Source organism: Phyllostomus hastatus, unplaced genomic scaffold (genome assembly GCF_019186645.2).
Source record: "Phyllostomus hastatus isolate PE091 unplaced genomic scaffold, TTU_PhHast_1.1 phas_scaffold_1066, whole genome shotgun sequence".
Lineage (NCBI taxonomy): Eukaryota > Metazoa > Chordata > Mammalia > Chiroptera > Phyllostomidae > Phyllostomus > Phyllostomus hastatus.
The window spans coordinates 15,641,530-15,664,926 of record NW_025334004.1 but is presented as its reverse complement, the minus strand read 5'-3'; the positions used below and the strand labels follow the sequence as shown (position 1 = coordinate 15,664,926).

The following is a 23,397-nucleotide window of genomic DNA, read 5'->3' as shown; positions in this document are numbered from 1 at the left end:
TGTCAGGGCTGAAGACCAACCCTGGGCGTTCTCCAGGGCAAGGGAGGATGCGTTGGCAGACTCAGGAATGTTGTTTCTGGTCACACTGTTCTTCCCAAAGCTACCACTGTAGGTGAGCATTTACCCCTTGTATACGGCAATTAATACACCGTAAGCATGTTCACATTTCATATTTAAAAGGGGCCTTGTTTCAGGAATCTAGACTCACATGTACTCGATTTGCCGCACCCGAATCAAAGCATAAAACACACATTTTTAAGTAAGCCTGGACAAAACAAAAGTACGTAGCCCTAAAATCGATGAGTGTGTTTATGCAGCAGACATTGCCCAGTCCGTCGGTCTAGGGCTCCCACGCCCACACAGTGCAGAGCACTGACAACCCCCCGGAATCCGCTCCTTAGCTGTGAAGGTTTCCCGCGGAGCAGGCGATGCCATGCGTCTGGGTCTGGACACTGGTGACACGGGTGGCTTCAGTTTGTGAGCGTTCATTGAGTTATACACACGCCTGTGCGCTTTTCTGCTGGGCATTTATACTTCACCCCAAAAAGCTTTTTTTTAATAAAAGAAAGAAAGGAAGGAAGAAATCGTTTGGGTCCCACAGCCCTATAGGACTGCTCAAAAAACCTTCAACTCCATTAGGGTCAGGAAAGATGGGTTAACCTTCGATGTGCTGGTACTAGGTGCTTTATCTCTAGCAGACGGACACCCACAAATCCCACCGACCCCACTGAGGATGGGGGGGTGAAGGCTTTTGTTCTCTTAGGCCCAGCTCCATGCACTATGTATGGGAACCTCCAAGCCAGACTTCGGAAGACCATTTTTCCCTCCTAGCCATGTGCTCATTCTTACGATAAGCGTGCTGTGGCTACAGGAGGGTAAAGGTTTTGATCTATGGCGAAACCCCAGTAGGTTTTTGCAGGTTTGTTTTCCTGAGTGTGTGGGAGAGGAGGTGGGGGCCGGTGCCGCGGAGGGAGACTCTCCTGGGTGAATCATCCGAGAGTGCCCCAAGGTGGGCAGATGGACGGAGTAATCGCTGCCTCTTCTTCGCGTTACATTCTCTGCTCTTCGAGTTGGGCTGGTGGGGGAGGAGTGTCCCGCAGAGGAGGGATGGGGTCCATGGGGGAGACACGGTGTGTTTGGGGGGTGTGGGTTTGGGGGAAGGTCGCTGCAGGCTGAGGAGTGTTAGTATTTGGCCGTACGTGGGGAAGCCAGGTAATAGACGGGAAGCACTACCATGCTCGGAGTCCTCACAGCCAACAAGGGGATGGGCAGGGCCAGGTCATACCCCAGCTCTTTGACTTGAAATTGTCAGCTCATAAAAGATCCAATTTGCTCAACACTTATTATGGGCTGGGTGTTAGATGCTTTTATACACTAGTGCGTCGACTCCTCACAATAGTCCTTTGAGCTAAGCATTGCTGTGCCCGTGTAGCTATTTGCAGACACCGAGGTTCACATAGGTTGTGACTTGTCCCATATGACACAACAGTAAATACCAGAGCCGGATGTACTAGTCAGGAACCTCCTGGTGACAAGGATGAGACCCATCTCAATCCCATGTAAGGAAAAAAAGGGATTTATTGGTCTTTATACTGAAAACTCCAGGAGGGATGGTTCAGGCATGGCTGGATCTAGGAGACCAAATCATGTATCTCTCTAGCTCTCACCTCTGTTTTCTTTTGTTGACTTCATTCCCCAGTAGGCTTTCCCCAATGGTAGCACAGATACGCAAAGAAGCTTCCAAACAACTTGGGGCGTACAGTTTATGAGTTAGCAGCCCCTGTAAAAAGAGAGCGCTTCTCTTTCTGGTGGTTCCAGCAAACATCTCAGGCTGATTCTCACTGAGCCAACTTGGTCACATGCTCATAGCTGGACTGTGCCGGCGGGTAACCCCAAGAGTTCAGGCTGAGAATGAAGGAGGGGTGGTTCCTCAAAAGAAAACTGGGGCACTGTAATAAAAATGCTGACAGGCAACACCCACAGATGCCTGTCGTGCTAGACTGAACCAGAGGTGGGTTCTTGGCGTGGATCTTAAAGAGAGGTCCGTGGGAGCCAGGGCGCAGGGCACAGTGGGAGGGCCCCTGGGCTGTGCACCTTCCCCATGGAGACCACGTCCTTCCAGAGCCTGCATGTGCCCACTTCTTTAGCACCCAGACCTCACCCCAGCCATCTCCCAGCCAAAATGGCCCCTTTTCTCTCTTAGTTTAGGTAAAGGGCAAGCAAGGCCTGCTACTGCAGGCGAGACGCAGGATTGGGTGGCAGAATGTCATCCGAGCCTGGCACAGGGCTATCTATAGCGGGAGAGTCATCGCAGCTCTGTCAGGGTCTGAAAGCAGGTGAGCAGGTGGCCTGCCGTCCCCAGACCGTAGCAGGTCAGAGGTCTTACGGCTGTGGAGAGCTGTGGGGGTGGAAGACTGATTAGTCCTGTCCCCTCCCCACGGGCACTGCCTGTGCCTTGTCAGCCTGGCTCAGCCTGTGTGGGCTGCTGCAACACAGCATCGCAGACCGGCTGGCTCGTGGACAACAGCACTTCATTGCTCACTGTTCGGGGTCTGCAAGTCCAAGATCACGGTGCCGGCCTGGGTGGGCTAGGGCCCTCAGCGGGGCTGCAGACTTCTTGCTCTGTCCTCACGTGAGGGAGGGTCAGGGAGCTCTGTGGTGCCTGTTTTATTTCTTTTCATAAAAAATGGAGACATTTCTTGAAGAAGAGACAAGACACAAGGAACCTCGTACACAGGACGCCGCCGCCTCAGTCTCTGTGGAGCCTCTCTCCCAGGAGCACTAACCCCCTTCTCGGAGACTCCACCCTCAGCACCTCATCATCCCCCAAAGCCCCGCCTCCAAACCCCTTCCCATCGGGCATTAGGATTTCACCCTATGACCTTCGAGGGGGCAGAAACCTTCACAGCGCACCCACGTGCATGCCCATCACTTTGCGGGGGGTGGCAGCCCTCCAGTAACCCTCACATGTTTCCTCCGATTTGTCTGGGAAATTCGTCTCTTCCCGCTCAGATGCCACGTCAGCCAGCGAGGACCCCTCCACCCAGCATTCACTCTGCTCACAGGTCTCACAGTGTGCCCCTCCCCTTCAGGGTCCCGAGACCCCCGACCCACTCGTCCACGCACTGCCCTGTCCCTCCTGGGGGCACAGGCAGCACATTCAGGACACCCAGCTCCGTGCCAGGCGTTGCCAGGGGCAACAGGGGCACAGAGAGCCGTCCCCGACCTCAGAGCAGCTGCAGCTCAGGAGCACCAGACCCCGTCAGGTGTTTGCCCGTCCTGCGGACTCTCCCGGGGCCCCCTGCGACGGGTTGAACAGTGGCCCCCAAAAGATAGGTCAGCAGCCTGACCCCTGGAACCTGAGAACAGAATATTTTTGGGGGGAGTCTTTGCAGGTATATTTAAGTTAAGGATCTCGAAATGAGATCATCCCGAATTAAACCCAAAGGCAAGTGTCCTGATAACAGAAGGGCAGAGGGGGTTGGAGACCAGACACAGAGGGGCAGGCGATGTGACGCTGGCGGCAGAGATTGGAGCCAGGCAGCCCCAAGCCAGGGGACTGCTGGAGCCACCAGACGCTGGGAGAGGCGGGGAAGGACTCTCCCCCAAGCCTTCAAAGGGAGCACCACCTGCTGACACCTTGATGTCACCTTCTGGCCTCACAACTGTGAGGGAATGAGCTCCTGTTGTTTTAAGCTGTGCAGTTTGTGGTATTTTGTTACAGGAACCCCAGGAGACACACACCCCCCACCTTCGTTTTTGTTCTCAGCTCCGATCAGATGGGCAGGAGTGCGGTTTGTCGGACAGGCCGCTGCACCATGCGGTCTGCGGGCCTCCCTGCCGTCTGCAGCCTCTCCCCTCTCTTAGGCGAGTCCCCTGTGATGCTCCAGGCTGTCGGGCTGCACCGAAGGGAGAGGGTCAGGAACACCTGTGTCCTCGGAGGCCAGCGTAGCTGGGGACAGCTGGCCTGGGCATGGAGTGGGGCGGGGGCCGGGAAGGTCAGACAGGGCCCTGGGGACAGCAGGAGAAGGAGCGCGAGAGGGGGGACTGCCAGAGGGCCCAGGAGGTCGGCGGCAAGGGAGGGTGCGGCAGGCACGCAAGGAAGGCTTCATGGGAAGGGACTCAGGGCGGCACAACCCTGCCTGTGGATGGGGAGGGAGGTGGGTGGCCAGGCCCGAGGGCACTTAGAAGAAAACCGAACTCCTTTTTCTGGCGCACAAGCCTCCTACGCAGCCCCTCTTCCGTCTCCTGACTTCGGTCTGTGGTGGCCTGGGGCGGAGAGCTGCCTTGGCCCAGAGTTCTGCCCGACCGGCTGCTTCTCCTCCGCACAGTCTCTCCCACCCCCAGGCACGCCCCTTGCCGCGACCCTCTTTTATTCTCTCTCTTTCAACTTTTATTTTTTATTTTATGTGCTTTCCATTATGCTTTGTTACGTTTTTCCGTTACATTATACAATACAATATTATGTAAGTTTCAGGTTCACAACACGGTGATTAGACATTAACGTAACTTATAAAGTAACGTTGCCCCGATAGGTCCAGTGCCCGCCTGACACCGTACAGGCTATGGCAATATCATTGACTGTATTCCCTGTGCTGCACTTCACATCCCCATGATTGTTGTTATAACCGGCAGTTTGTACATCTTAATCCTTTCCCCTGTTCCACCACCCAGTCCCCCTCCCATCTCGTGTTTTATTCCCCGCACAGAGGTGGGGGGAGACATGTGGGACCGAACTACTTACTAGAGATGGAATTGTGTGCTCTGTCCCTTCTATGTACAGCCCCCCACCATGCACTCATAAACACCTTGAGAATAGGGCGCCCACGTGTCTCCTTCACTGCAGTGGTCCTGGTACTTAGAGCAGGCTTCAGCAAGACAGGGCTGGGGGGATGGAGGGATGGCAGGCATTCCAGGAGGCAGAAAGAGCAGGGAAGAGGGAGTTACAGGAGGGTGTGCACATCTACACTGTGGATCTTGAAGAGGCGAGGCTGCCCAGAGCAGATCAGCTGGGATGGACCAAAGAGGTCCCGAGCCCGGCCCTCTCCTGTTACCACCACCCCCCCCCCCGCCCCACCATGTAGCCAGTGCTCTCTTGTCGCCCCCACACAGGGAGGGCTGCCTGCCCATGTGCAAGGACATGCACCTGATCTGTGGAGGTTCCTCAGACCCTGCCTGGCTGGGGCGGGTCTGTGCGTCCTGGGCCCCTGTTCCCCTACTTCTGCCCAAGGAGCCCAGTGGGCACGACAGTTCACAAGAAGGACCCTGGAGGCTGTGGTGGGCTTAGGGGTTTAACTGCTCTCAGAAGCTTCAGACTTTTCTTTATTCATTTCACTGTATCAGTCAGAAGGATCTAGGTCCTTGTCTTTCACCTTCTTGACATAATTCATTCTCTAGAAGGAAATGCTAGGACCCATCAGGTACTGCTCAGGTGCCTCATTCAGTGCTGGTATTCGGGGGAAAGAGGGAGAAACACCTCTGCCCCCACAAGCACGTGAACCTGCCCGAGTTAGTGCCCCACCTGTGTGTCCTGGCCCTGAGTGGGCATGCGTGGTGAGATCAGGCCAGATTGGGGGGATGCAAAGATCAACCTCCCCCAGGTGACGCCCTCCCAGCTGTAAGGGTGAGCATCCCCCGGTCCTGCTGGGCTGGCAGCTGCCCAGCCAGGGCTGGAGGAGGGGGCTGGTGAAGGGTTATGTGCAGGACGGGCAGGTTTGCTGTCTCAGGGGCTCTCTCTCCTCGAAGTCCACCAGACACTGGTTCACCCCTGCTTCCCTGCCTCGCTGGTTCATTCATCCCTTCTCCGTCATTCACCCAGTCACACTCCTCCGTCCACTCACTCACTCATTCATTCACTGCATACGACAGGCAGAGGCCCCGGGAGGGCCGCCAGCACTCCGCGTCCCAGGGCACAGCCCTCCCTCCACGGCTGTTGACTTAATTCCGCGTCGGCCCCTGAGGTGGCTGTCCCCCAGGCCCCACCCAGCACCCGGCAGGGAGGAGAGGCCCATCACGTGCCCGCCACACAGTCTGTAAAATCCTAAGTCCTCCCCATAGCTCTCAAGGCGAGATCAGAGCCCAAAGAACTGTTTGAATTCATGCCTTCTGTCTCCCCCTCACTCTCCGAGCTCCAAACCCCCAGGCTGAAAGGCCAGCTCAGCCACTTGATAGATGTGTGAGTTCAGACAAGTCCTTCAGCCTTTGGGCCACCATCTCCTCCTGGGCAGAGTGGGCTTAATGAACATACTTGCTTGAAAGTCGTGAGGATTAAGGGGAGAACCCAATGGAAAGCTCCTAGCATGTGCCTGGCAAGGAGTCAGCCCTTAGCTACTCTGGTCACTTGTCTCACACCTCCTCTGCCCTCTCAGCGCCGTCCTCCCCACTCAGTGAATCAGAGGGCCTTCGGAGGAGCAGCTGTGGAGCCGGGGCCCTGCAGTCTCCAGATGGGAATCCAGAGAGCCCAGGGGCCTGGGGACCTGCTCCAAGGTCACACAGCCAGCCAGCGCCCGGGCAGGACTTGAACCCCAGGACTCCGGCCAAGGCCCCTGCTCCTTCTGCTGGTCCTGCCCTCCGAGCCAAGCCCGTAGCGGCCGGGAAAGGGGGCCTCCCTTTACCTGCTTGGACCCAGTCGGGCTTGGCAGCCTTCTTCTCGGCTCTCAGGAATCAGTTACGTCCTGAGGTCTGTTCCGTGCCCCACGTGTAATCTTCCCTACGGTGCTTATCATATTTCTGAGGCAGCATCTGCCTGGCTTTGAAGACTCGGGCGGGAGCCCGGCCTCACCATAAACGGCCTGAATTACATTTACAAGCGGCCTCTAATGCCCTGTGGTCTCAGCTTCCTTAATGGGGATTTTCCTCCTTCTTTTTCTCTCTCTCCCTTTCAATATGGTCACCAGTTTGGCTTTCAGATTGCGGTTTGGATTCCTAACAGAGAAGTTAAGGTCGTAGAATCCCTTCCAGATCGTACCCGCCCCCTCCGCCCCCTCTCCAGCCCCCACTGTCTGTGCCAAAGCCCCAAGAAAAGAAAACGTTGCTCCTGTTGGGATTTCAGCGAGAAAGAGAGAAGCCCCGTGGGGATTCCAGAACAGCCGAAAAAGGGCTTGGACAGAAATTCTCCTCTGCCTCTGCACCTGAGCAGCACACCCAGGAGCCTTGTGGGGGAGGGGAGGGGCCCCGCCCAGAGGCACGGCTGCCTTACCTGCAGAGGGGTCTCTGGAGCTAGGTGGGGGGCCCAGGCCAGCGTGGGTGAGGGGCCCTCCCACCTACCTCTGACCTCACCCACCGTGTCTGTCCCTTTTCAGAACCTTCTGGGAGCCTCAGTTGTTTGTTTGGGTTTTTTTGCACTTTAATTTTTAGAGGGGAAGGGAGGGAGATAGACAGAGAGAGAGAAACGTCAATGTGCGGTTGCTGGGGGTTATGGCCTGCAACTCAAGCATGTACCCTGGCTGGGAATCGAACCTGGGACACTTTGGTTCCCAGTCCGCGCTCAATCCACTGAGCTACGCCAGCCAGGGCCTAATTTTTTAATGAAAGTTGCATATAAGATCACTTCATTCCTTCATCTTCTCGATGGTTTCTTCCTTGTATTGGCCCTTTTTCTTTCCTGCTTGGCGAGATTTGGTTTTCCGTTCAGGGACCTCGTGGTGGTCTCTGTCCAGGTTTGGTCTGGGACAGCCACCTTGCCAGGGCGAACGCCTGCAGAACCGTGGTAACGTTAGCTTTCTCCTGAGGCGCTCATTCCCGAGACCACACCTTGCCTCCTGTGAGCCCGGACTGCTTCACCTGTTTGCTGCCCTCTGTAATGTCCTCACACATCCTGAACTTCATCATCCGTTTGGATGGGCATGGGTCGAATCCTGTACTTCTGTCTCAGTTCTTTGGAAAGAAGGGAAGCCGTAATCTCCCTGCAAATGTGGGAAGGTGCACTGAAATGCCTTTTATGGTTCTTGCTGTAGTTAGAAGTCCCAAAGGGATGGAGCTCCGTTTTGACCACTGGTACTTCAGCAATTGTTCTTTGACTATTGTTTGTTGCTAGTTCCATCCCGGCAGATGGATCTGGCCGTATGTGATCTATATATGTATATTTATATCGATATCTGTATCTCGAGATACCAAACTTAGGGGTTTGGCCTGTCTTGAGCTGGGGGGATCTAGGAGGGGGACCTAGTTTGTCTCTCCCCACACCCTCCTTTTCCTTTTTGTCTCCCCACAAGACAAGAAGGGGCAGATGCCATTTGGGGGGAATGGTTAAGTCACATTTTATCTCTTTTCAGAAGGGGTGCAGGGCAGAGCTGGCTCCGTGCGCCCCAGTCCCTCCTGTGGTCTCCTTTGGTTTCCTCTGCTTCTCTGATGCCTCCGTCCGGTTCCTGCGAGATTCCACGTGACTGCCAGGGTCACTGGATCTGGGCGAGCTCCAGCTCCTGAGGGGTGACTGGCGCGGGGCGAAGGTGCAGGAACTGAGCCCCAGGGCCGCCCGTCACTCTGCCTGTCCCGAGAGTGGGCCCTCTCGTGCCGTGCGTTTATGTTTGTGTGCTGTCCCCATGGCTGCGCACATGTGCTCCTGCAACACGCAAGCAATAAAGCGACCGGTAGCCAAAAAAGGGTGGGAGGCAAAGAGGCCAGGAATACCAAATCTGTGACATCTTCCCCCAAGAAAAAGCGGCCGTCTCCAGTGCCCTGATAAATCACGTTTTATCTCCTTTCAAAAGGAACACGTGGTCCAGCCTATTTATCTCAGTGACAGTGTCCAGTCTGCACAGTGTCGTCCCTCGGCTGGGGAGGTGGCCCCTTTGCCTGGCCTCGGAGAGAAAGGGAGGAAGGAAAGCTTGGGGGAGAGTCTCGGAGAGGAGCGTGAGTGGGCCAGCAAGTGCCCACCAGGTGCCTGCTGCAGGCAGAGCCCTGCACCAGGTGGAGTGAATGGTGCTGGGAGAGGAAGGCGCTGCAGACCGTGGCCTCCCATCCACACCGTGTGTGGAGAGATGAGTGGCACACATAGGACACCAGTCTCACGCAGCATGATGCGTTAACTACATGTTCCCCTGGAGCAGGGCTGGTGACCAGAGCCTGTGGTGGCAGGGAAGTCAGGGATGGCTGTCGCAGCTGCTGTCAGTGCCCCCGCCCACCCCCAGGCCCCCTTACCACTCACCTCTGCCTGCCAGAGGCTGCTCCTGGGAGCAACTGGAGGCTTTGTTCTAGCCACAGGGGACACACTCAGCTAGAGGTGCCACGGAGTTAATGTGCTTCAAAGCCCAATGACAAGCCAGGGGGTGGTGGATAAATACGTGAACCTCCTCGCCCTCGATGGGCAGAGCTCTGAGGTGTGGTCTGCACGATGCCCCCAGGTTCCCCAACAGAACTACACTCTGGAGACCCACAGTGATCAACGGGCTCTGGAATCCTTCCTCCCCTTCCCCGCCTTCCTTCCCCATCCCCCTGCTGGTGCTTCCCAGGGTTACCTCCCAAATGGACGACTTGCATTCCTTCGACCCCTTGTCTCCGGGTCTGCTTCTGGGGAAGCAATGCCTTTCCTTGTACTTCAGCTGGGCCTTGACGGAGGGAGCTTAAGTGGATCAACCTGTGGTCTACAAGTTTGTTCACATGCAATGGCGGTTATCTCCTTTAGGACTCCTTTAATGCAGGTGATGAAAGTCCACCTCCAGCTAGTTTAAATAAAAAATAATTGTCTTGCTTTATACAAGTAAAAGCACCAGGGAAACCCTGGGTTCAGGAACACCTAGATCCAGGTGCTCAAATGATGTCAGAGTGATCTGCCTTTCGCTGTCTCTCAGGTTTGCTTTTCAGTCATCAAGAAACACTTATTGGGCACAAATCCTTTTTCTCAGTTGGCTTCCTTCTTAGGCAAAAATAAAGATGGCTGCTAGAAGCTCCAGGTTTTCTTTCTTTCTTTCTCTCTCTCTTTCTTTCTTTCTTTCTTTCTTTCTTTCTTTCTTTCTTTCTTTCTTTCTTTCTAAATTGATTTGAGAGAGAAGGGAGAGAGAGAAAGGGGAAAAGAGAGACGGTGGGAAGGAAATATGGATTTGTTGTTCCACTTCTTTGTGCATTCACCAGTTGATTCTTGTGTGTGCCCTCACCGGGGATCAAACCCACAACCTTGGTGTGGGCAACGCTCTAACTGAGCTACCTAGCCAGGGCTAGAGTTTATATTCTAAAATGTAATGACTGTAAAATGACTTTGCATTGATCTGTTTGTTACCGTTGAATTCGGCTAGCCCAGAGGAGCCTTCTGGGGAAGGTTCCAGGGGCTGACATTTCTGTGAGCCTTGCCTATTCCTGTCAAAGGGTCTGTCAGCCTGGCTGAGCAGCGGCCTGGATGGCGGGAGGCTGGGGCAGCCAGGCCCCCTTGACATTGGCCTGTGATGCCCTGGAAATAGCCACCCACCTTAAACTAAGAATAGGAACTCCTGCCCGGCTGGCAGGAACTAATGCCGATTTCTCAAGAAGGGACGGGCCTGAAAACAAAACACAGCGTGTGGGCTGGGCCATCCTTTGTATTTATTTGTGAAGCCTCTCGGGAGCTGCACCCAGGTCTGGGATTGATCCCGTCATTTGACCCACACAAGGAGACCTGTGCAAGATGGCAGCCTCCAGGGCTCCTCCTCTGCCCGAGAGGGCCTGGGCTCTCAGATTCGGGTGCCTCCTGCCCTCTGAAAGAGGTGACTGTTTTGACAAGGAGCAGGAGTGGTGGCCAAGGGAGAGGGGACTGAGGCGGTAGGGGTCCAGGTCCCTGTGGCAGCTTTGCCTGGAGTCACCTGGCTCACGAGCATTTCTCTTCCAGGCAAAATCCTCTTCCGGAGAAGCCACATCCGGGATGTAGCCGTGAGGAGGCTGAAGCCCATCGACGAGTACTGCCGGGTAAGGCTGCGTCCGGGCTTTTGGGGGCTGGGGGGCCACCTCATGTGTCCACCTGTGAAGGGAGGCGGTCTGAACGGAACCCTCTGCTGCATGCTGGAGCCAGGTGTCTCCTGGCCAGAGGGCTGGGTACGGGTGTCCCTTGGGGAGGGGCCTCGCCATGACTGGGCTGCCCCACAACTGGGCCACCCTCTTCTGGGGCAAGACGGCATCGGACTCACAGCTAAGCCTCTACTCCTTTTGGGACATGTCCATGTTTACAACATGTTATTTTAAATCACTTCCACTGGCTTGGGAGCTCAGTGAAGGGGCTTCCTACTGAAGGGATTCTCTCTGTTGTGGCATTTTACTGGGCGTGGGAGAACTATCACTTTGAATTCCTTTTGGGATGTTGTTGGAATTGGTTCTGAGTTCAAGAACGTTCGAAATGCATTATTCGTTTATTCACAGAAGTCTTGATAGATACAGATGTTCATGGATACATCTTTATATACGCAAATGTTCTTGTACGCACATGCGCACACACACACAGCACACATGTGCACGTGCATTAAAACGGCCAAAGCCAGGAGCAGATTTGAGTGTGAACATGAATCGCAGGGCCCAGGGTCCCTGCAGTGAGAGTGAGAAGTCTCTGCATAGTTTGAGCTCCTCACTAGCTTCTGAAACTTGGGCAAGTTACTTAACTTCCTGGAGTCTCCGTTTCTGCACCTGCCCTGCAGGGAGGAGAATAGTACCTCCGCAGGGGGCGCGCCAAGGATGAAATGAACTGACACTTAGAGGTACAGAGGAAGCATTCAGCAGATGCTGCATTTTTGTTACTGTCAGTACAAGACAGGAAAATTGAGTGTTATCACTGAGCTTCACTGGCTTTAATGGAGATGGAATTTCTCGGTTAAATGAAAGCTACCGTGGAGTTGGACTCAAGGATCTTGAGGTGAGGCAAGTGGGGTGACGTTTTGTTGTGAGTGCCCGTATCGGAGCTGAGGCCAGATCCCACCGACCCACCTGCTAGCTCTGTGACTTTGGGAGAGTTACTTCAACTTTCTGAGCCCCAGTTTCCTCATCCATGAAAGGCGGGTGAAAACAACTCTTCCACAGGGTTCGTGAAAGGGGTTGGGTAAGAGAATGTCTATCCCAGTGTTTGTCACTCTGAGATACCCTGTACCCCACAGACTGGTTACCATAAAGTTCCTTTTGGCACTACTATTTGGTAACTCTCAATCACTGTGTTTGACAATGAAAATGCTTAAATAAGAATCAGGTTACACCCTGGCTGGTGTGGCCCAGTGGATTGAATGCTAACCTGCGACCCAAAAGGTCACCAGTTTGATTCTCAGTCAGGACACATGCCTGGGTTGTGGGCCCGAGTCCCCAGTTGGGAGCATTCGAGAGGCTCCCTCTTTCTTCCTTCCTTCCCTTCTCTCTAAAAATAAATAAATAAAATCTTTCTTAAAAAGAGAATCATGTTGCTACATTTAATAGCTGATGCTCTCAAGCCCACGGGAAGACAAGCACTCCCACGCACTCTCACCTGAGTCTGAGTTTCGTGACTGAGCAGGTTGCGCTGGTCACGTTTTCTGCCTTAACCTGAAAGGATGGCCCGATGATGAATTCCCTTAAACCAGAAGCTCCTTTCCTTTAGGTCAGTACAGGCAGACCTTGGAGATACTGTGGGCTCGGTTCTAGAGCCCTACAGTAAAGCAAGTATCGTAATCTCTTTGCTGGTGGAGGGTCTTCCCTCCAATTTGTGGAAAAGGCAACATCTGTTCAGCTTGATATAAAGCGAAGCACAGTAAAAGGAGGTGTGCCTCTATTCATCTTTCTTTTTAAATGGCATTTGCCGTTTCCAGTTAAATTGATGGCTGTGGCCTGAGCTTCGATTTCTCTTTATTCCTTCCCCAAGAAGTTAAATCAATGGGCCAAGCTAGTGGAGGAGGGGACTAAGGGCAGGAAGAGTCATCTTCCAGCCGGGACTCTTGGCTCATGTTGGCCTCGGTGGCAGAGCCCAGGCATCCGCAGTCGGCCTCTGTGAGATCATCTAGAAACCGATAACATCTTATCTCCCGGGAGCAGGCTTTGAACAGGATTTCTGAATCAGGATGAGATCCAGGGAGACTCTGGGGCCCCAGGGGTGCTGCTGCTGGTGGCTGAGGGCACCGTTAAGTGGGGCCTGCAGGAGGAGGAGCCTCCTAACCTGATTAGCTCAGACGAGGAGGACTCAGAGCCAGGCGATGTCATGGGGTCACCAAGCAGCCAGACATCTTCCAGGCCGTATTTACCCTGAGAATGGTGGGGGGCAGGGCAGCACAGAAGTGACCTTTAATTCTGCTGAACGAGAAAGTCGAGGTCTGTAGTCTGATTGTCTGAGACCTTAGAATGACCCTGGAATGCTCATTAGGGATACAGCAATAACGGTCCATGGTCACTGCCACTCAGGGTTGCATTTCACAGCTCTGCCACCCAATAGCCCAATCTATGGCCACTGAGGATCCAGCATTTTGCTCAACATCACTGTTTCCCACAGCAGAGTCCACGGTCAATGCTGTGTGTATTCCACTCCATGGCCAGCCCTGCCCTTGTCCATGCCTGTCCTTAGAATCTCTGGGGTTTCTATTTGCAAGGCCCTGCATCGGCAGCTCTGCTGGGCTGGGCAACATCTACTTCCTTGGACCTGCCAGACCATGTGCTCACCGAGTCCGGGATTTGCTGGGGATTCTCTCGCACCCAAAACCATGAGGCTGGCTGCGCTGCACAAAGAGCAGCCAGCTCCTCTGCCGGGACACAGACGTGGAAAGTCTGACAGTGCTGGGGACCCTCCCAGACTTCGGGCTCCCTGCCCTCACCGGCCAGGCAGTCCCCCGGCCCAGCGGTGATTTCACAGCCCACGCCTCAGTGTTCATTTGAAGCACACAGGCAGCAGAGCGGGTGAGCGTCATGGAAAACCTCCCGAGCGCCAGCCAACGATTGTTTTATGTGGCACTCGAGGGCCAGGTGTCTGTGAAGAAGGGTTCCAAAGGCATTCCTTGAACTCCATAAATTAATTAACAGGCGACATGGTTATGTGGCTCGTATTTAATGGTTCCGTGGCCTCGACAAGTTGAAAACTTTCATCTCACTAGCACGCATGAGCGATACATTAGGGGCTCGCACCAACGATTTTACAAGAGACGTCCTCTGCCCCGTCCCTGCCTGTGAAATACGTGTGTGCAGTATTCGTCTGGGGGATAGTATAAATATTATCCAGCCTGGGGTGGGGGCGTGGGGGGGTGAGAGTGTTTGAGAACCATCAGTGCCCCCTTGGCCGTGTTCGTGACGTTTATGCAAGCCGCTATTTCCTGGTGGGCGTGACAGATTGTTTTTGCTGTCTAAGATGCTGAGCTTGTTTCTATTATTCTGCTGTTGGCGATAGACTTGCTCTCAGGATCAGTGGTTTTCCCTGTGGGAGCGGGGAGGGGTGGGCTGTGTCTAGACAGGGTGGGGACTCCGGACCCAACCAGGGGGTCAGCCTGTGAAGGGTAAGGACCCCCCCCACCTGACCCCCCGCCTCCCACGGGCTCATTCATTTTTACCCTCGCTTCGTTCCCAAGCAGAGGCCATTACTGGCGGTGGTTCTTGGTCCCAGGTACTCTCCCTCCCACTGTGGGAATTTCCCGCTACGGCCCGTCACTGGTTCTCATTAATAAAGAGAAAGGTTCCTGTCGCAATCCAGACGGACTCCTGTGAGAGGCACCCCGGCTCCCTGGCGTGCCCAGTCCCAGCCGGGGCGGTCACTCTGTGGCCAGCGGGGAAGGCTGAGGCAGAGAGTCAAGACGGGTCCCTCCTTGCCTCCCCGGTGCTCTGCTCCTCCAGGGAAACCCAGTGGGTAGAATCTCTTCATCTGCTCTGTCCAGACAGATGCAGGAGAAGGCGTTTCCAGCCTGTCCCTTCCTTTTTAAAGGCCCTCGGAGGAGCCCCGTGGTCCACAAGAACCTCTGAGCAGCTCGGCCAGGCCCTCTGTGGGGTGCTTCTGAGTGCTGCTCAGGCTGAGGCTCCCACCTCTCTCCCCCACGCCCTGTGGTCCAGGCTGCCGGAAGTGTGGCCATCCCCAACCAGCCAGACCCCCTCAGGCTTCGGCCCCTTGGCCTGAGCCAGCCCCTTGCCTGGGGAAGCAGCCAGCTTCCACGGTGCCCCTCCCAGAAGCCTCCTGACTCCCCAGGGACAGCTGACCACTCACTGCATCTCTTCCGCTCCCCAGAAAGCCCTGTGCATGCTGCCACATCACACACTTGTTCCCCGTGGGAGGGTGATTTCTGGGCATCCATCTTCTCCAGACCAGGAGCCCCCGGAAGGCCACTTTCGTTATCTTTGTGTCTTCACGAGCCAGCAGGAAGCGTGGCCCCACGTGGGTGTCCAGCCCATATCTGAGGACAGCATGCAAAGATCACGTACAAGCAGAGGAAGCCCCTGAAGAGGGTGACATGTCCCCGAGGCCCCAAGGTACTAGGATACCTTGTGAAATGGCTTAAACGGCAACCGCAAATTAGACACTATTTCCGTTTCAAAAGGATTTGCTGCCTAAGTCTTTCAGAAGGAGAACTTGTGTGTTTGAAATACTCTGGTTTATAGAAAAAGTCAGTGAGCCCCCAGCTCCCTAAAAGGTGATTTAGGAGGAACAGCCGGGGCAAGGGTAGAGGCAGCCCCAGGAGTGGGGAGAGGGGCCGAGAGTCGGGGGCCAAACAGGCAGAACTCCACCCTCCCCCACCACATACCTCCACCCCACCCAGAGTCGTTAGGCTTTTCCCTGTAAGAAGTCCGTTGACCAGAAACTGCAGTGATGCTGCGGAAAAGAGGAAAACGTTTGATCCTGAGTGAAGAGCAGGGCGCCCACCACTGTTTTGCCGAACGCAGAGCTTTGCGTTTTGTCCTGGGACAGGTGTTACCCCGAGCTGTAGGGTTCGTGGCAGGGTTGGTTTCGAATCAGAGGGTCTGAACACAGCCTGGCTAGGGCCCCCTCCCACACTGTTCCACTCGCAAAGGCTGGGCTGGGCCTGCTGCATCTGGGCTTGCTGCTGACTCGCTCTGTGGTCTTGGGAAGTTGCTTAACTCTCTGTGCTTGAGTTTCTTCTAATGCAGAAGTGGAATCACAGTCAGACCCATCTCTTGGAGGTAATGCAGTGATTAAACGAGGCAGCGCCCTAGGAGGTCATTATGACTCGTAAAGGCTGGTCTGAATATGGCCCCTCGGGTTTCCTTCCTGGGGGGCTGCTCAGAGCCTTCGCCATGATGGAGAACCTGGTGATCTCCCAGACTGGGGGTGGGGGAGCTCTGCTAGACCAGAGAGGGGGTCTCCCAAACCAGAGGGGGGGGTCTCCCAGACCAGAGGGGGGCTCCAAGGCCTCCTTTCACATGTGCCTACAGAACTCATCTTACCTCCCTAAGCAGGTGTTTCAGGAGGTGTGGTGTGAGATTCCAGAGCCAGTCTGTTTTGTCCTTAGAAGAAACGACAGAGAGGTGAGGTGAGCCACCTGAGGTTGCGCAGCAAGTGTATACGGGCAGGACTGAAACTGGAACCAACGCCTCTGGACTCTGCTTCCAGTGCTCTTTCCAGCGTGCCACAGCTGACGTTGGCAGGCACTGTGCTGGGCTCCTCGTGCTCATGGTCTCACTCAACCTGCAGACAGGCGGTGCCACATCAGACCCACCACACGGAGCTCAGAGAGGGCGAATAATGCATTCAGCCTCACACAGCCTGTGAGCGGCAGAGCCAGGGCCCTGTCTGTCTGGCCCCGAGGCCCTGACTTAACCACCCCCTGGCATACATCTTGAATGTCCAATGGCGGACTCTTAGGCCTGAGCCAGGGGTGGTGCCCCAGCAGCACCCGTGTACAGGCTCCCACCTGCTCCTTTCAGAGCGGCTGGGGGTGGGGGTTCCCCGGCTCTGGCACTCGTCCCGAGCCCAGGCCTCCAGGACTGCTCAGCACCGGCTCTCCTGCCAAATGATTTTGGCCAGAGATGGGTTTGGCGGCGGCTCTGATGGGAGTTGCTCCGAGCTGAGAGCCTCTTGTCAGCCTGAAATCGGGACGAGCCCTCGGTGTAGCTCCCCTCGGGCTCCCTGTTAAATAAAGATGTCTGCAGTGGCTCCACCGAAAGGCCCCTTTGTCTGCGGCCCTCGAGGCCCACGTGTCCGCTGCCCCCGGAATGCCGGTCTCTGTCGGCATGAAGAGCTGCTGTGTTCGCCACTGGTGCTGGGGGAGCCGCGCCTGGCCGGGGTCTGCGCCTGGGTGGGGGGCAGTGCTCCAGGCCGCCTGGAAGCCTGCCCTGCACCCCCGCCCTGCCCTAGAAGGGAGGTGACCCCAGCAGCGACTCTGCACACAGCCCGGTCCCTGGTTGTGGGCTCCTCCTGCCTCCTGCCCACCGCTGCCCTGAGCGCTCCCTCTGACACCCGCCTGCCTCCTGCCGGGAGCACCTGGCCTGCACACGCCTGAGGCCCACGCCTCTGTCTCTGTCTCTCCCTCCATCTCTCTGTCTCTGTCTCCGTCTCGGTCTCTCTCCATGTCTCCATCTCTCTGTCTCTCCTTCTGTCTCTCTGTCTCTTTCTTTGTCTCTCCTCCAACTCTCTGTCTCTGTTCCTCTCTTCTGCTTCAGTTTTCTTTTCCTTTTCCTTCTGCCCTTCCTCAGGAAGGAGACAGCACATTCCACTTGCGTTAAATGAAAACTTGAACTCTGTGTGGGCAAGTCCCACCCACTCTACCTTCTGAGCACAGAGCCTCGTCCTGCCACTTTCTTTCACTACAATTCACCCCCAACAGCCTCCGTGTCCCCATGATAAACAGAGACAATGATGTCTGCCTCGGGGCCACAACGGCCGACACATCCTCAGATGTGCTCTCGTGGGTGCGGGACTGTGTCCGGCTCATACCTGTCACACCAGGCACAGCCCGAAGAGCCTCCCTTGTCTGTCGGGTATGGGCACACCAGGGGCCAAGGACACTGCCTGATGTGCAGCAGCCACACATCCCACGCTCACTGCCCTGCGTCCTCTGTCCTGGCTGTGTGTGCAGAGGTGAGCTGTGGGAGGCCCGAGGGGAGCCACGGGCTCTGAAGGAACTGCTGGGGCTTGTGCAACGCCATCCTGCCCGTCGTGGCAGGGCCTTGTCTTGTTCCACCCGGCTGTGGGTTTGGCATAAGCGGGGCCATTGTGGCAGGGTGCCTCGTGCTCAGTGCTGCACTTGAATGTCACCTGACCAGCTCAGAGAAGAGTTTAGCCTCCCCGCCCTCCTCCTCCATGCGGTAGTTCCACTGCAGCCCAAGCACCATGTGCTTTTTGCCCCATCATCGTGTCACGTCCCCCTGCTGTGGGTGTCAGGCTTCTGCACGCCCGGGCCCTTGTCTATTCCTTCCTGCCCCCATTCAGTCAGACAGACACGTACCGAGCGTCTGTGCTGTGCCTACGCCTCTCCTGGGACCCAGAGACACAGCCGACAGACCGGGCTCAAGTCCCAGCCCGCGCGGAGCTTGCCTTCCAGTGAGGTCTTTCCCACCCTTCAGGGGCCTCCCTCAGCCTCTGTCCCCAAACCCGTGACGTGCAGGTGAGAGCTGCTTTCCTGACCACGTGTCATGACAGTGGCAGTCCCCAGTGACTGCACATGGAGGTCCCAGCATGCTCGGCTCTGGGGAGCAGCGGGACCGGGCATCGCTGTTCCCGAAGCAGCCCTGGGGGAGGGGCTGCAGAGGCGCAGGTTGTGAAGGGGTCCTGACTGACCGCCTGCTGGCCACGGCTCCTTTGTCAGCCGTCCCTCACGCTCCTGCAGTCCTGGGTTCCCTCCGCTTTCTGGCTCCAGCCCGGAGTTCCCATGGCCCTGTCCCTCGGCCCTGCTTTGACAGTGGCCTCTCCTGTTTGGGCCAAAGGGTCACCCAGTGTTTTCTTCCAATACCGAACTGAGGGACCAGGGAGCAGAGTCTCACCCGACACCCCTCTCTGCCCCTCCATGTTCAACTGAGCCTGGCCAGGGGACCTCTGTGCCCCAGGCTGCAAGGTGTAGGGTCCGTGCTGGTGTGTAGCAGGAACTCTGACCAGCGTCTGACTGCGATCCCTCACCTGCCCACACCAGACTCTCCGTCTCCCCTGGACACCACGTGCAGAGAGCAGGTCCACGCCCCTTGCCTGGACAGTTGTTCCTCAAGGGATGCGCGTTCTTCTTCTCTCTGCCTGTTCAGATCTGCGAACCCCTCGGGCCCAGCTCATGCCCACTCCTCCAAGAAGTCTTCCTACACTCTCCAGAGTGCACTGCTCCTTCGGGCGTCCTCCGCTGAGCCTAAATGAGATCTGCTCTCTCAGGCTCCTGCCCCTCCCCCCGCCTCAGTGCTCTCAGGGCACACTGCCCTCACTCAACTCCTGAACCTCCGACTGGATCTCCGCCGACCTTGGCCAGTCAGTTCTCAGCCACCCTCCAGAACTCAGCTTCGGAGAGTCTTTCTAAAGCCTCTCTCCCTTTGAAACAATCTAGGTCCCATCAGACAATGTGCTGGTGCCCCATTGCCCTTGGTAGAATTACCAGTTCATTGTTACAAGGCCGAGTGTGCGGTCCGTGTGTAGGGACTGTACCTGGTGCAGTTGGACGGCTGCTGCTGGGATAAGACCTGGGGTTGCCAGAGTAGCATCTTGGACTTTGGGGTAGAAGGGAATTCATTCGGGATTCCTGCAGGATGAGTAGTTCCCGAGGGCCCTGAGACCTAGGGTTCAGTGGGTATTTGTTTTTGTTTGATGGGCTGATTGTTTAGTTGGTTGACTGGCTAGTTGGATGGTTGGTGGTTGGTTGGTTGGTTGAACTGTTAGCTGGATGATTGATTGGTTGACTGATTTTTTTTATTTTAGTTATTTTTATGAGTTGACTGGTTAGTTAGTGATTAATTGGCTGGTTGGTTAGTTGATGGGATACACAGATAGATGGAGAGTTGTTTCATTAATTGGCTGATTGGTTAATCCACTGACTGGTTGGATGGGTGGGTGACTAGTTAACCGTCTTCCACGGCACAGTTTTGGAGCCTCCCCGTCACTGCTGGCCGAGGCCGAGCCCACTTCCGGTTTTGCCGGCTCCAGCGTCATCGGGCCTCACGCCCTTTCTCCCATCTCTCCACAGGCGCTGGTCCGGCTGCCTCCCCACATTTCACAGTGTGACGAAGTCTTCCAGTTCTTCGAGGCCCGGCCAGAGGACGTCAACCCCCCAAAAGAGTAAGTGGCAGGTGTGGGCTAACGTTGAGGCCGGGCTGGAGGCCAGGATGTGGGGACACAAGGAGAGGGAGCGCAGGCTAAGGAGAGATGCGCCGAAGGGACGGGGCCCATTTCCCAGGCTCCTCTCCATCAGAGCCTCCTCCTCACCGCCCTCCGGGCCGCGGCTGGAGAAGGAGGGTGTCTCTGCATCTGGGCAGCAGGCTTTCCTGCCAACTCTTTCTGGCTCCCAGGTTATAAGGAGCAGATAAAGAAATAGAAGATGTAATGGCACACCTTTCAGATGCCCAAGCTTAGCAGTCATTGCTCTTCGCCGCTGGTGGTCGCAAGCTCCCTGTGGGAATGTAGGCCTAGGAGGACGCCTGCTGCTCGGGCTGGTGCCCCGCCATGGAGTAACTCGGCGTCCGGAGCTGCCCCCGCCGATCTCATAGCCATGGTCAAAGACGCCGCCGGCTGTGCACAGAGCTCTCACCCAATGGCTTTTACCTGTAGCGTTTTGTGGTGGACATTAGTAGCCCTGTTTACAGAGAGGGAAACTGGAGCCCAGTGAAGTCAGGTGCTTTTTCCTAGCGTCATAAACAGGGTGGGCGTGAGGTAACAGGTGTGAAACTTGAACCAGCGCCTCTGGTTCCTAGTGGCTGCCGTTGCCATGTTTGGGGAGAAACGGGGAACCAGGCAGGTCTTTTTTCTCCCTGGAAGCAGACTTCTCTGGACCTGGTGGTCAAGATGACCCGTCCAGGCATGTCGGCTTCTCACGCATGTGACCGAACTCCATCTGTTCTTGCTCAGAACACTCCTCTCACCTGCATGCTCCAGAGGAGGCTCTCAGTGGTGAGGAGAATCTAGCTTCCACCAAAGATCTGATGAGCAGAATAGGGAGCCAGGGAAGAGTGTTGGGCAGGGGAGAGGACTCGAAGGAGATGCTGATGGGTCACCTCACTTCACACCTCTGTCCCCTGAAATCTTGAAGTACCAGGGCGGGTGACAGGGAGGCAGATGGGACAGGCACTGTAGAGGGAAAGGAGAGAATAGTCCAGAGGAACCACCTGGGACAGGCAGCGAGAGGCAGGTGCCATCTGGTGACGGGGAGGGGAAAGCCTGGAGACCAGAGTGTGCGTCCCACGGCCCCGGGGCACCGTTCATCGGCACTGTCTGTGCCTGGCGCCTGGGCTGCACACCCACGCACTGCGGTCCTTCCGAAAGGGGCCCTTCTCCTCACTCGCGCTGTAAGACAAAGCCCGAAACGGCCTGGGCCCTTAGAGGTCGAGGGGAAAGCATTATCCAGCTGAGAGCCTCTCCTGGCCCTGACGAAGGCCATCTCCCTCGCCGGCTGCCACCAGCATAGGAAACAAGCAAAGGGGGACGATCGTTCAGAAATTCATCGGGGAAGTTCACGTGTGACTCCGCTGCTCACTGGTCACACAACCCCAAGGCACATACTCCCTCAGCCTCTCTCTCCTCCTCTGTACAAAGGCATGGTGATTAATCCCTGCTCTTGCCACCTCCAGGGATTGTCTAGAAACTCAGGTGACAGGAGGGCTGGGCAAGAGCTTGGCAGACATCAGAATGGGTTCCAAATGTGTGTTCTCAGTGGAGGGAGAGGCGTTGCTCTCGCGGCACCTACTACGTGCCAGGCTCGTGGGAGAGTTTGCGCCAAGAGTTTTACATCCTCACCCCCACGTCTCAGATAAGGAAACTGAGGCTCACAGCTGGAGCGGGACTTGAACCCACAGTTTGCTGGTGTCAGAGGCCCATAGTCTTTCCACTCCTCGCACGTACCTCCACGGTTTGGGCGGGAGTCGGGGGCCACACTGTGGGCCCGATGCCTTTCATGTCCTCTCTGTCCTCCCGCTCTGCGCACCCCTGCCAGACCCCCCCCCCCCACTCTCCCAGGGCAAAGGAAGGTTCTCGAGACTGTCCCTCAGTCTGTACCCAGCGCTGCCGCTCTGGGTGGCCTCTCAGAACTCCCTGCTCTCCCTCCTTCCACGGGAGAGAGATGCCCTTTCCACAAGGTTGTCATTGGAGCCCCTTGCCCATCATCACGTGCCCACCACAGGGGAGAGGGACCACAGCTGGCGGGTGAAGTAAGAGGGGAATCGCCACAAAACCAACTGACCCCGCCTGGACTTGTGCCTCTGCACCCCCCTCTCTGCCAGCCAGCTGAATAAATTGGCCCTGTTTCACCTGACAGCCTGTGCCCTCCGGGCAGGTGAGCCTCGTGCCCATCTCTGCAAGGCCCTGGAGGATGGGAGGATGGTGCAAGCTGGGCTGGGGAGACAGCAGGGCACCAGCGAGGCAGCAGGCGTGGTTTTGTGGGGCCAGGCTTGGGGTCGGGGCCTGCCACTCACCTCTGCGTTTCTGGCTCTTGTTCGACCCCAGTGCCTTTCTGTTTTTCCGTTCCTCGAACGAGATGATGCGGGACTCGGAGAGCGGTCACGAGGGCTCACAGAGGCAACGTGTCCTGCACCAGCCAGCCCGGCGAGGCTCCGCTGGCACGTGGGAACGCTCCGAGGTTTTGTTCAAGGGAAGGTGGTGGCGCAGAAGGGAATGTGGCTCCGAGAGTGTTCCACCGCGCAGACCACAGCCTGGCTTTGCAGGGGGCAGTTCTAACGCGTTTGGGCTCCAAGTCACCATGGAAGGGGGGTTTTCTGCCTTTTTCCTGGGGCAGCATCAGTCACCTGGGCTGGTTCCCCGTTGGCCTGGCAAGAGATTGTTGCCAGAGAACAGGAACCCGCCCAGCACGAAACAGGCCTGAGGCCGGAGAGTGGGGTTAGCTGCGGCCAGACAGTTCTAAGTGGCTTCTGCTGCCCTGCCCCCGCTCGGCCTCCGGGACCCTCCTAGAGAGACCCAGGTTGCCCTGTAGAGTGTGCTGCCCTGGGAGCCCAGCCCCGCGGGCGACCCCGGGCTGGCAGGCTGAGGATCTGTCAGCCTAGTGCCTGCTCTCCTCCCACCTCCCCCCGCCCTCTCGAGCTGCCTGCACCATCCCAGGCCACCGTCCTGAACGTAAACACAGGATCGAGTGACAGCGTGTTTTGACTCTGGGGCGACTGTGGAGTGGCTTATCAAATTATCAAAGCCTGTGGATTTAATTGGAGTTGTGCAGATAACCCCGGCCTCTTTCAAGTGTGCTGCAGCAGGGGCCTTGAGCGTTCACGGGGGCTGGGTGGGGGGGCCCTGTCCCTTTCCCTCTTGCAGGGAAGGCCAGGCCTGCAACCGCCCAGCCTCGGCGGGGGAAGTGGGCAGCAGGCCGGAGCCCGGGGCTTCGGTTCCAGGCCACCTGCTGGCCTGCTCGGTGGAGAGTGGGGCCGGCCTCCCAG

At 56.5% G+C, this 23,397-nt stretch overlaps 1 protein-coding gene across 4 annotated transcripts in view; it reads left to right on the top strand.

Annotated features, from left to right (window-relative positions):
• The window catches only part of SH3PXD2A (SH3 and PX domains 2A), a 226,396-nt gene that overhangs the window by 96,740 nt on the left and 106,259 nt on the right, over nucleotides 1–23,397 (top strand). For all 4 annotated transcript variants that reach the window (XM_045853788.1, XM_045853790.1, XM_045853787.1 and 1 more), the window contains 2 exons: nucleotides 10,796–10,872; nucleotides 19,992–20,083. In XM_045853788.1, the coding sequence (XP_045709744.1) occupies nucleotides 10,796–10,872; nucleotides 19,992–20,083 (169 nt within the window). The remainder of the gene's footprint in view (nucleotides 1–10,795; nucleotides 10,873–19,991; nucleotides 20,084–23,397) is intronic.